The sequence below is a fragment of the Zeugodacus cucurbitae genome, chromosome 5, assembly GCF_028554725.1.
Source record: "Zeugodacus cucurbitae isolate PBARC_wt_2022May chromosome 5, idZeuCucr1.2, whole genome shotgun sequence".
In the NCBI taxonomy this organism is placed as follows: domain Eukaryota; kingdom Metazoa; phylum Arthropoda; class Insecta; order Diptera; family Tephritidae; genus Zeugodacus; species Zeugodacus cucurbitae.
This window is the reverse complement of record NC_071670.1, coordinates 3,179,343-3,193,360: the sequence shown is the minus strand read 5'-3', so window position 1 is coordinate 3,193,360 and position 14,018 is coordinate 3,179,343. Positions and strand designations below refer to the sequence as shown.

At 35.7% G+C, this 14,018-nt stretch overlaps 2 protein-coding genes across 3 annotated transcripts in view; one reads left to right on the top strand and one right to left on the bottom strand.

The window, feature by feature from the left end:
• The window catches only part of LOC105208692 (protein suppressor of forked), a 47,512-nt gene that overhangs the window by 15,274 nt on the left and 18,220 nt on the right, over positions 1-14,018 (bottom strand). The gene's annotated exons all lie outside the window — the stretch shown is intronic.
• Positions 786-2,716, top strand: LOC105208685 (UDP-glycosyltransferase UGT5). The gene is made up of 2 exons (XM_011178675.3): positions 786-1,549; positions 1,702-2,716. The coding sequence occupies exons 1-2, from the start codon at positions 876-878 to the stop codon at positions 2,630-2,632; spliced, it is 1,605 nt and encodes a 534-aa protein (XP_011176977.2). The 5' UTR covers positions 786-875; the 3' UTR covers positions 2,633-2,716.

The following is a 14,018-nucleotide window of genomic DNA, read 5'->3' as shown; positions in this document are numbered from 1 at the left end:
AGAGAAGAGCGTCTGTGTACAGAGCTACATGATGCTCAGAACCAATCGATGCTTGAAAAAAGTAGGAAACACTTGTTAAGGACTTTAGAGCGCTCTGATAAATCTCTGATGAACTTACGAAATTAATTATAAATTTAATATTGGTCTCAGGAAGACTTTGAACAGAATGTCCTTCATGTTAAAGCTTCGGTTACAAACTGGTCAATATCGGTAAAATGTACATATGTAGATATTCCTAAAATCGCGTTCCGACCGACCTGACGTTGGCGATTGACTGCGTTGGATGATATCTCCAGGTTTAACCTCTGCCTGGCCTATTCTGTATTCCATAAATCATTAATAGGTTGAGCAAGTCACTGATTCATTTCTTCTTCCTTTCTAATGACATTCACAGATCTTCATATTTAGCTAAGAATTCAGTTTATATGCATGTCTGCTTCTTTTATTGATGTTTTCTTTTCCAGTAGCTCTTGCTCGTAGCAATAATGGTTTTGTCAGGGAAACATTGCTCGTTAACTTATCTAAGTACAATTAAATATTCACAGATATACAGTGGCGATCATATAACTAGTCCGATAGGAAAGTTAGATAGGAACAATAAATCATTAGAACCCGCTTCTAGGTTTATCTCGGCGCACATACTTAATCTTCGCGCGTATTTAAACTAATCCCAAACTTTTAAGAACTTCGCACACAACACATACAATAGAATTTCACCAAAATACACCATACTCCGCCCCTTGTTCGTACCCATCAAAGGAAACTATTTATATGGAAGCACACAGCTCCGGCGAGTTTAGTCTTCGCGTGTAATTCATTCCTAAACTACAAACAAATACAAGTTCTTAATATTTCTGAAACATAAATTCAACACTATGCAGTGGCCGATCGCGTACGTGGGTGTATTCGCTTTAGTTGCGGTCGTTTCTCTGGTACCAGCTGGCGATGCAGCGCGCATACTTGGCTTCTTCCCATCACCGAGTCAATCGCATTTGATCATACACTGTGCACTGACTGAGACACTGGCACGCGCCGGACACAATGTAACGGTGATCGCGACCAAACCAAATCCTTATCCAAATGCCGCATACAAATACATATATATCGAGACACCTTTGCTGTCCGCAACTTTTATGGATAAATTTATCAACGATCCGCCACCATTCTACATAAAATATCCGCATTTGGTAACTGAAGCCTCGCAGATGAACAATAGAACACTATGGCATCCGGAAATGCAGCAGTTCTTGCGTGAACACCGGGCGGGTTCCTTCGACTTGCTGTTATTGGGCTATTTTATCAATGACTTTCATGTGGGACTCGGTGCGCATTTCGATTGTCCGGTGATAATTTCTTTTATGGTACAACCCATATTTTCACTCAACGAAATGATCGGCAATCCTAGCGAACACGCGTATGTTCCGACATTGCTCAGTGGTCTGAAGCAACCCATGGACATTTGGGCGCGTTTACAAACGTATCTCTTATACCTCTATGAATATTTTGTCATGGGTCCGTTGCTGGAAAGCGCACAGCAAACGCATTATAGGTGAGTTGAATGCTTATTATATAGAAGTTTGAGAGATAAAAGAATCGACTCACTTCTCAAAATGAGTGTTTACATAGATGATAAGACAATTTGCAAATCTTGAGTATTATCAGCACGTTAAAAGTTGAATGGCTTATTTATTTATATTTCAGTTATAACTTCCCCGTCAGCAGCGGTTACCCCAATTTCCTTGAAGCGCGTCGCAATGTCGCCTTAATATTCACTAATCACTGGTTTGCACAGGGTCCCATACGTCCCAACGTACCGAATCTCATCGAAATAGGTGGTATACAAATCAAAGAGCAACCTGATCCACTACCCACCGATATCGCCGAAGTGCTGAATGGCTCACCAGAGGGTGTGATCTACTTCAGTTTAGGTACCAATGTACGTGGTGATCTCTTAAAGGCAGATAAAGCGCGTATAATTTTCAATGTATTGTCCAAGTTGCCTTACAAGGTCTTGTGGAAATGGGATGAAAACGACTGCCCAGGCAATGCGTCGAACATTATCATTAAAAACTGGCTGCCACAGGACGACATACTTGGACATCCAAATGTCAAACTTTTCATTACACATGGTGGGAAAGGTAGCGTGGTGGAGTCGGAATATCATGGCGTACCCATGGTGGGTATACCATTCTACGCTGATCAGCACGCAAATTTGAAGGAACTGCAGCAACTAGGCTTTGGTCTGTATTTAGAATACCCAGAATTGACTGAAGACAGTTTCAGGCGTGCCATCGAAGACGTGATCAACAATCCGAAGTATACAAAAGCGATACGCGCCTTCTCGAAAGTGTACCGCGATCGACCGATGACACCGCGTCAATCGGTGGTCTGGTGGGTAGACTATGTGCTGCGGCACAAGGGCGCGAAACATATGCAATCACCGGCGGTGCATTTGACGCGTTGGCAGCTCATGTCTTTGGATGTGTTGAGTTTGTTATTGGCGATCGCGGCAGTTGTGGTAGGTTTCGGGGTAGTTATGGTGAGATTCTGTATCTCAAGGATACGCGCGCGGGTGGTAAAAAGGAAGGGCAGCGTCACGAATGGTGTGAGCAAAAAGAAGAAGCTCAAATAACAATATAATAGTTGTCTGATTTACATATATAAAAAAAAGTTTAAATAAATTAAAATAATTTATTTACTAATTAAATAAAAAATAGATTAGTTGTCGCTCTCTTAGAAAAGGCTATAAGCTCTGTAAGTATGTAAGTATGTGTGGCGTTGATAAATATTTGTGAAAAACTTTGCAAGATTAAAAATACAGCAATATTTTGCTAACCCGCACACCTCCTTGATTTTTATTGGCCAAACTTAAATTCTCCACGTCAATATCTGCCGCAAGCCAGCTTTGCAGAAGATAAACTGTACAAACAAGTAGAATTCCTATGCAACCATAAAAGCCACGAATGTACTAGTTCACGAGAAAATTCATAACAAATTCGTTGAAATACCCACAGGATATGGGATCGGCTAAGGCGAATAAAAAATATGTACGAAGCATTGGCGGCATTGGCGGCATTTGCTGCAACAAACACCCTAGCGACATACATACAAACACAACGCAAAGACATCGCCGCTGTGCCGCCTGCAGCCACTTGTGGACTCACAATTTCAGCTCGATTGGCTCGGCATACAAGCGCAGAAAAATATTTGCTTTTCACATTCTCAACGATAGATGTAGGTATTTGCTGCTGCCACTACAAATTCAATATTGTTAGCGTCGGATCACACATATTCACAGCATTCAATTGCACACGGCAAGCCTTTTGCCCCACAGTATTCACCGCACCTCTTCTGTGGAGAATCGGAGTATCGGCGTGGTCCAACTGGGTGCTGCGCGTTGGCGCTTAACTGCATTGCTTCGCATGCGAACATTTAAGGCTACACCATCCCGTAAATGGTAGAACGGTAAATAAAAGTTCAAAATTCAATATGGCAAATAGAAATATTTTCACAAGAAGTTATAGGTTAAATGGACAGAATGAAAAGAAATGCATCAATTCTTAAAACGAACATGCTGAAGAGTCCTTATTACAAGCAAATATGTTGGACCAGAGCGTCTTCATTAAAGTTGAAAATGCTTAAAGAAACTCAGCCCACGCACTAGATTATCCGATTTAAGTGAGAAACTAAACTTTCTGGATGTGGAATCAAGGTTTTTGAAGTGTTATTAATGATCTCAAGGTTACACATAATTCTATAGAATGTTACCTAACGTCAGCGGAACTCAACCTTCGCTAATGAACTCATCCATATATGAACCAAATCCAAACCCTAGCCATAGTAAGTACACACTCAAAGTGATTCAAAAACAGGGAGGCGCAGTCGACACTGAAGCCGAACTCCGGAAGGATACTAAGAAGAATGGACACAAATCCTATACAATACACAATTAAACGTTTAAAAAACAACTGGGAATGTGGCCAGAATCTGGATACCAAACACTTCTAACGAAGTCCTTCCAAAACAGTGAGAAAATGCGTCGTTCAGTTCGAAACCCAGTTACGGAGATGAATCGCCAAACTAAGATCCCTTCAACTATTCGGAAGGAAGACTAACCGATTTATTCGACAGAAACAAAAGACCCGCAGTAAGACGTCAAGATTTACGTCGTCAAAACTAGCGGAGATCTCAGACGAAAATACTTTCCAACCAGAAAAGCGTCTATAGTACATCTCTTTCCTGCAAATAATCTCAAAATCCGTGTCCCTTCCAGTTCCGTCAACCCGACTGTCGTCGAAGGGATAGATTGAGTTTTCTCTTTTTCTCTTCTCGATCCACTATCTTACTACAGTACAACACAACCTCAGTAGAACTTGGGACTTCGATAATAAATATAAATTGAATTCTTATTTTAGTTGCCCTCCGTGTTAATTCCGGTTCCGTCAACCCGACTGTTGCGGGCACGGATGGATGTTGGATACTTGTGTGGGCTATATCTTTTTATGATTGTGAGCCATTCAGAGATAAAACACATAATTCAAAAACTCATTTTAAAGCGTGTGTAGTCTCCCTTCATGACTTTTATGGGATTTTTGTGAATCATTTTACAATATTTATCACCATTCCCTTATCTCATTTGCCGCAGCTCAGTCTCATTTAATCAGCTCGCCAAACCATAAAATTAGACCGCATTTGTTATTTTACAAGAACAAACAACAAAAATATATTTCCACACACAGCTATCAACAGCCGCGACACGCGCACACACTTTATACCCCCTTATATACGCAACCCGAAAAGGGTGAGAAGAAAAAAAATAACGCTAGCCGCAGCAGTCATCAGTAAAAATAAGCTTAGTAGCTGCGGGAATGCACTTTCGGTTTCGGTCAATTAAATTTTACGCTTAGAAAATTTTGTGTGTTTCCGCGTTTCCGCAAATCGCGACGCCGGCTAAAGTGTGCAAACAAAAGCAACGCAAAATGCGCACAAAACATTGCATATGCGCTGGCGCTAATTTACATGCAAATGCGTTCGTTGCATAGTTTCAGGCGTGACGCGGGCAATGCGAGCAAACAAAGCGCAAATATTTAATGTGTGTGACGCGCAGTTAGTATGCACAGCAGCTAGCTAGCGCAGCGTGAAATTAACGTATTACAAAGATTTGTTGTTTTTATTTTTACATAAATAAGGGGTTAAAATTGCAATAAAAAATAAAAAAAAATCTGTTATAATATATTTGTAAATAATTTAAAATAATATTTTAGCAAAAAAATTCATAAAATTTGTGACAGTTAATATTTGCAGTCACAGCAACTGCTGTCTACAGTCCACTTAAGAAAAATATGCATACAAATCGTATAAGCTGCACAGAATATACAGATTTTTCTTTACTTTTTTTCTATAACTTTCTTGAATTTCTATTATCTTTTCTGCTACTTTTCTCTGCTTGTTCATTTTGTTTGCGGTCATTTTACTTCAAAAAATGTGAATTTAGCAACGAATAATAAATCAAATTTAAGCAGCCAGATGAGCTGACCACTCGAGCTGCGGTGCCACATATACTGCATATGCATAGCTAGTAGTTGCACACATACCCGGTAGGAAAATCGACAGAGTAGTGAAAAATAGTTAAAATTATTTTTAATTTTTTTTATAATTTTTAAACTTTCTCTTCAATTTTTTTTTTTAATTTTTTATTTTTTAAAAGACCACAATTTTCTTTTAGATTTTTTTTTTATTTTTTAAATTATTGTTTTAGTTTTATTTTTTTTTTATTAATTTTTTTTCAATTTTCTTTTTAATTTCAATTTTTTTTATTTATTACTAATTTTATTAATTTTTTTTATATTTTTAATTTTTTTCTTATTTTAATATTTATTTATTTTTTTTTTAATATTTCATTTTTTTTAAATTTTTTTTAATTATGTTTTTTTAATTTTTTTTTAATATTTGTGAATTTTTATTTAATTTCTTTTTGTTTAACGTGGAAAAAAATAATCTAACATTTTTTTATTAATTTATTTGTAATTATTTTTCGAATTTTTGTTCGAAAATTTATTATGAAACTAGTCTGATATAGACCAGTTTGTAACTAGTTTCATTTTATATTGCTATAAAATTGAAAATTTATTTTTTTTTTATAACTTTTGTAAGTCCGTTTATTTTTAAAATTTTCCGGTTGCATTGAATATGTATATGAAGCTTTGAAATTTGTTATTAAAATAGCAATTCATATTATTTTGAAATGTTTACCATTTTCCAAATTTTTGAAATTTCCAAAAAATTGCTTTAATGTTTGTTTTTGTAATATTAATATTATCAAATGGAAATTTTAAGTAAACACATTACATAACATTTCAATTAGTTACGAAACTATGTAGTTTCGAAATAATTTTTTGGGAACTAGTTTCGAAAATGTTTTTAGACCTAATTTCGATACGATTTTTTTGGAACTAGTTTATTTTAAATCCAAATTTTATTAGATTTTTCAGTAAATTTTAAAGGAGGAGTATTTGAAAAATTATCATAAAACTAGTTTCTACGAAATCAGACCGATACTAATTTGAATTGAAGTGGTTATCAACTAGTTTAATTTCATCAATTTAGAATTAATTTAGAAGCAGTTAGTACGACTCTTACTTTTTAAGTTTACCAGAAACTTTTATTAAATTTCGAAAAAAATTAAGATTTCAAAAACTTTTAAAATTTGGTAAAATTTCATAACTAAACGGAGCTACTATGATTTAAGCATGAAAGCTTCCCCCCAAACTACTTTCCATACTTATATATGTCCATACAACCGTATACCACTTAAGTACATTTCTAAGAGCCCTCTCCACATTGACTGCTCAACTATGCATGCCTACACACACATCAACAAACATGCAAGCATGCAGATGCATTGCAATAGCAACCATGCCAAATTCACCTATGATTTTTCCCCCTTTTCTATATTCATATGAGTATATGAAGCAAAATTTTTTGTAAAAAAAATTGTATGAAAAGAATAAAAAGCGAGAGAAAACTTGTATGAATTTCGATGGAAAAGTGGTTAAATTCTGAAATCGCTCAGGCAAATATGCACAAGTGACCATAAACTAGAGTTTGGCAATTTCTGGAGCAGCAATCATCAACCCCGAAAATGCTGTGGCTTGCAGAGAGTTGATTGGCACACACGAATTGTACGGCACATGTGTTGCGCGGTCGGTGGGGGCGTATGAGTGTCGGAATATTGTTCAAGTGGCGATATGATAAAAAAATGTATTGAATGCCTCCCGCTTAGAAAATATTTTTCGTTAGGGTTGCCATGCGTATTTTGGATTGTCGAAAAATTCATAAAAACGGAAAAAATGTTAGACAGTAAATATTTGAAAAAAAAATCTAAAATAGTTAGAGAGTAGGGTTGGGTCTGGCCCGATCTGGGCTAGTTAAGGAGTGTCTTAGATCCTTATCAATAGCTTCCAGCTATTTTGCGATCCGACTAGTGTGGGTACCCGGTCACAGCGGGATCGTTGGTAACTGTATAGCGGACAAGTTTGTAAGGGAGGGTACCCTAGCTATATTGACGTCGGAATGGGAGCGCGTTGGTAGTCGATGGTCAACATGCACAATAGCACTGGACATGCAGACTGGGCATGAGCTCGTCAAACGCTGGTCAACTACCAGTACTTGTGCAGTGGCGAGGACCTTTTGGCCCTCTATGAAGCGTAAGCGGTCCTTTCAACTGTTTTCCCTGGGCAAGATCCATCTCAGCGCGATCATTGGTGTACTTACTGGACAATGTGCAATGGGTACCCATGCGGTGAGACTTGGGATCGTGGCAGATGCAAGTTGCGAAAGCTGTATGGAGGAAGGCGAGATGGAATCATCTAAGCATTTCCTTCTTCATTGTCCAGCTTTTGCCAGACTAAGGTTGGAACACCTCGGAAGGCCCTTTTTCGGCGATCCCAGCGAATTGGCTAAAATCGATATAAGGCGTCTTAAGAAATTTGTAACGAATTCCAAGCGTTTTGCTGAATCTTAAAGGTCTTTGATCCACAGGGAGTTTTATTGGTACCACAATGGACAACGCCAGGCTGTCTAAGTGAGATCTTCTGTTTTTGCAGAGATCTGCCTACAAACCTAACCTAGTTTGAGTTCAGAATTGAGAAAAAAAAATTAATAAACTGTTAGTCTATACTATACTATACTCTAGACTGTGAGTCACTCATTTCAATACAAAAGAAATAAGCTTTAGACCTGATATGAAAAAATTTTAAATTTCAAATCAAAATCTACAGCTCTTTAAAAATGCAAGTAAGCACACAAAAAACATTTAAATCTCACACTTTTATCTTTTATTATTCACTTATTCACTTTAACCGACTCTACTCCTCAGCTTAACTACGCTTAAGGAAATTGCGAATTCATAAGTTCCAAATCTTAATGCTTAAAGTGCCGCTTTAAATTCAATACTTTGTGCACAAACATCAAGTAAAAACAAACAAAAAATATCACGAAATGCCGGACAACTCAGACAAACACACCGCCACAGCGCAGCCAGACATAAAACCAGCTGCGGCGAAATCAACCGACAGCGGAAGTTTGTGGCGGAACGCCAAGACCGAAGACACTTCCGGCTTGAATAAAGAGATAGAGATGAAGCGCATAACTGCAAACATACCAGCACACAAGCACAAACAGTTATACGATTGATTTGAGCAGCGTAACGGTAACATGCATGCATGCAGACACAGACACAGTGCCATGGCAAATATATAGCTTTCAAAATTTATTATCCTTAAAAGTAAGCAAACATGTAGCGAGAATGGAAATAAAAACTTTGAAATATAGTGAACGAGAAAAAAGAACAGCTGAAAAGCTGGTAAAGGCTCCAATGTTACCTGGAGTTGTTGGGCATTCGCGCCAAATGAACCCTTGTACTGCACCGATAACTGTGGAAATCAAGCAGTGTTGTTGAGTAAACTGGTTTGGTCTGACTGTTGGGCTGACTAGATCCCGGTCTGGCTATCTCCAGAGCCACAATGTTGCAACAACGCTTTAAAAAATAGCAGCCACTTCGCAGCAGCCAAAGCAACAACCTGCGCTGTCTGCCACAGCCTCTCCAACCCTTGCCACTACAAATGCACAGCTATCAGTTTAAATTAAGTTTACCGAAGTGCATACTCCGACAGCAGCGCAACACCTATGTGCAACACTATGCGGCATTTGTTTTAGTTGTTTTTATTTTTTTGCACCTTTTCAAACATTTTTAAATTTTTTTATTTGGATTATTTTTTTTTTCATTTTTCATTTGTCTAGTTTGCAATAAATTTCATTTGGCTTTGTCTGGCAGCAAGCAGCACTTCGACCAAGCAACCACCACTACACTACACTACGCTATATGGTCAGGTACATACATAGGTACTAACTAACAAGCTGCTGCTGAGCTAGCTGCTATCTACCTGGCTGCAGTGAAGCGCAAAATTGTTGACTTTATTGCGGAGAAGCTGGTGTGACTAAATTTAGTTGCCACCTCCAGGCTGCTGGCTAGACGTTGTTGCGCATCAGCTGAGCTGTTCGATACCCAGCTGTTGTGTATGGAACTTTGACCTGCCAGCGTTAATGTATATGAAAATGGTGTTTGCAGTGTGCTTTGGTGTGATTTTTAATACGCCATTAATTAAGACAACAAGTTAATGCACAATCACAACAATATCCCACTCGTGATTTAAGAAATCGTTGAAAATGGTGTTTAAAGAGCACGTAGATATGCAAATATGGCTTAGTAATACATTGAGCACAAATAAGTTTATATTTTCTTGCTTAAAATGAATAGAAATGACAAATTAAATCTGTTTCACGTTTGAAAATATAATTTACGCAATTTCAAGGGCGATGACAGTGTACATTTAAAAGCAGTTAATATCGAAAGTCGATAACTAACAGCTGTTAGGCGCTGTTTATACGCGCAATGAATTACATGAGTCAAAAAATTACATTAATCAAGATAATTAATCTTGATAATGACATTAATCAAGAAAAGAAAATTATTTTATTCAACAAAGAATTATATAAATAGACAAAAAAGCATATCACAAGCCTTTATACATATTCTACCGACTTCTGAAAGCCTAACAATACTTGCTTGAAGGGGTTATTGTCTTATTAAATAGTACAATATGTTTAAAACATTATCCAAAAATATCAAATCAAACCGAGTAATATTCTAAGAGATATACTCTTTGGAAGTTCCGCCCATCAGGCCAACAATTATACGCCCTCACCAATAATTATGTCATGATTTGACAACAATTTAACAAGAAATTAAAAAAAAAATATTTTTTTTCTTCTTTTTATATGAATGTAAATAAATAACTTATTATTTGTTTACATTTTAAAAGTGTTTACAACTTCATTAGTACGCCAGTCCACTCAATGTTTGCTAAAGCTTTTAGTGTATATATTTTATGACGTCACTATAGGCTCATATTATCATATAACATCTGCCACCGAAACGGCTAGTGCTAATTAGACAGACAAACTGTGCAAGTATAATGCAAATTAGGCTGGGAATATCGTCCAGTATGTCTACAGTGCATGATAAATGAGATATATGAACACGCGAAGGTAAATAAACTTCGAATTTTAAGAAAATGATACTGAGTATATTAAGGTAACTATAGAGAGTGTGATATAAAAACGGATCCTAAGTTGAAAATACGTTCTCTCCAAGTTAAATTCATGGTCAATACTCGCTTTCACGCTTTCTTCGCAAATTTCGAAACACATTTAGAATAATCTCCACTGAAGTAAAAAAAAAAACACTTTTTAGAGACACACTCTGTTAACAGCCTAATACTTAGTCATTTATCAAGCGAATTTTCAATGTCATTTGTCTCTTTCGTGCTCTATTTAGCAATAATATTGTTGATATATTTTGCGTTTAGTCGATGAATTCAGCAAATATGAATGATAGATACGCTTAACAGTTGTGAAGTGATGAGTTTGCAAAATTTTGTTTATTTCTTAATTTTTTTCGAGCTTAAGTGGTTAAAGAGGATTATGGAAATTGCATTAGCCAAACTGTTTGAAAGTGAAGACATAATCCGATAATGTCGTACATAAGTATACGACAGCCACTCTGCCAAAATAACGAATCTGTCGGAGGAATCTAGCGAGGTTAGGCTGTATATAAAGGCTAGGTAGCTCCTTTTAAGCTCTAAATTAAACATTTCAGCACAGAAGTTCACCTTAGATGATAAAAAACAGAGGGTTTAAAGGACAATATCGACTAAAAAACAAATTAATATCAGTATTTGATTAAAGGTCACTAAACTGAGCAGCTAGAGCAAGGGTTGAACCACTCTTAGACATCGTTATATTCCACAGAAACATTTTATTACCAATGTATGAAAATCGACTCAAAATAATATAGCAGAGCCCTTAACTTAAACGTATAGAGATCGAAATACTTAGATCAAAGTTTGAATGTTTAAAATGAGCAGTGGAAATAATTGAAAGCTTAATAATCCCAGCAGATTAAGCAAAATATAAGAAAACCAAAACGATATAGCGGAGTCCTTAACTCAAATGTATAGGTGCAGGATTAAAGTTTGAAATGTCCAAGCGAGCAGAACTTGACAAAAACTTAGGGGTTTCAACTGTTTAAACGAACTATAAATACCAAAAAAAGAAGTCGAATTTAAGTACAGTTAAATCACTCTCGGTTGCATAGATTTGATTGTATTGAAAACGGAGATGTACGTATGCGCTCGATCAAATTAAGCCTCCCCAAGTCACCATACACTATCGGTAACAGCTTAGAGTGTCTAATAAGACTTCTCAAAACTAGCACTATTTTCTGAAAATAATTTTACTCCTACAAGTGGTACAGTTGCGTTCAAAACGGCCAGTTTTCTATAAATATTCATGTTTATAGTTTTAAATGGTACAGTTCTGTTGAGCTAAGCTAGTTTTAATTGATATTTATGAATAATATTATATGTTAAAGCAATCATCAATATATTTCACTATAAAACAAATAAAATACAAACAAAAGCAAAAAATATATGCATAAAATGCCAAGTAATCTTGTTTGTTATTGCACAACTATACGAATAGGGCGATAATACATATGTACAAATTTATATACATATAATATATATGAAAGACAGAATTCTACGTAAAAACTTATATGTAAAAATACTTGAGGCATGCTATATAGCATTCGCATGCATATTGGTTCAGATTTTCTTTCGGGAAAAGCGATTTTCAAGGAGTGATGACTAGAAAACTGTACAAGGAGAATATCTGAGGTTATAATATATACATAATTATTTATAAAGAACACTATTCGAAGCCAAACACAAAAACTGATGCTAATGAACTCAATTTGCCAGCACGTGTTCTCAGCTTCCAATGTTATTTATTGTAAAAAAAAAGTAAGTCTAACTATGTTTTTCATGGCTAAGAACTCAATTTGCCGGCACGTCTTCTCAGCTTCCAATATTATTTATTGCAAAAAAATATAAGTCTAACTATGTTTTTCAAGATCACAGTGCCATTTCGAGAAGAATACAGATTTTTTTTTTTCATTTTTAATACAATCATTTTTATATAAGAAACATACGATTATAATTATTTTTATATAGAAATAATATACAGAATGTCTTATTCAATCACGTCAGAAGAAAATAATGATTTCTTTTAATACATATTTTTGTATGATTTATTTTTATATTTTTTTTTTTGTAAAAGAAAAGCAAAAACAAAAGCCTTGATATTGTTTTTCGCACACAGGAAGTACATGAAAGAAATACAAAAAAAAATTCCGTACGAAAATATGAAATCTCAAGTTCACAAAAATCATGTGCGAAATTGATTATGGGCACTTTGACTACATGCCAAATATGTACATACATATATACTATATATATAAACATATAAATAACTATATGTACTTATATACCAATGAAGATCCGGTACTCTTAAGAAATTTAGCTTAAGCTCTCCCCTGTTAAATATTAATTATATATTATATAAAATAAAATATGAAAAAAATTTCGACATTTTGGGCCCAGTTTTTCACACTGAAGTATCACAAATTATGAAAATAATCCTATAAACAATTAGAAAACTCCCGAATAAAGTCTACAAGGATTTTATAATATCTCATCCAATATCATCCCAATAAAAACGAACGAACCTATTCATAAGACCTTGAAAATAAAGCTAATGGGTCTTATTGCTCCATTCAAAGAAATTCGTAATATAATATGATCGGGAAGATGTGAAAGGATCGAGCGGATGGGTTTGAAGGAATGAGTAGCGTAAGAACTGTTCTTTTAGGTGAGGTATCTGAAGTTCTTTTATCTACCATAATCATACAATATTAAGGGTTTCAAAGAGTGATATAACTTCTACTGTATAAAAATCGACTCGGTGGAAATGTATCTCAGAGTCTCAATGTACCTCGATTCTGCTACGCTCAGAATTACTTTTAACTGAAACTTTAAGGTTTAAAAGCCAGCGCCAATCCCTAAGAAGAAGAATCGAAGCTTTAGTTCTTAAGTTCTGAACTTATGACGGAGGAAACGAAACAAAGGATGAAAAAACGAAAAATTGATTGAGTGAACTCCTGAACTAAGCAAGAGCTCTGAAAGTTTTAAAATGAAAAGTTATGGTAATGACACAGGACAGCTCTCGAATTAGACCGCGGCCGTACCATGGACCATCATTAATTCGACTTCTACCGCAGTTGAATGATCGTAAACGTTTGGAAAGAATGAGTTGAGATTCAGATAGGAGAGCGCAGCGGGTACCAGCTCAGAGTAATTCCCAATTGCATAGACTGAAAATACTACTTCAATGTGACTAACCCAACATTAGTTCTCTATATTTACAGAATTCTTATCTTTTGAGAATAAATTAAAAATTGTTAGCATATTTATAGAGATAAAAAAGAAGAAATTTCAGAAATAAAAAAATATATATTTTTAACTAAATAAAGTAAACGCGCCGCAACTGAAATCGAACCG

Coding starts and splice junctions, on each gene's coding strand:
- LOC105208685 (XM_011178675.3), top strand. CDS start 876: ATGCAGTGGCCGATCGCGTACGTGGGTGTATTCGCTTTAGTTGCGGTC. Junction 1,550..1,701: donor GCACAGCAAACGCATTATAG/GTGAGTTGAATG, acceptor TTTATATTTCAG/TTATAACTTCCCCGTCAGCA.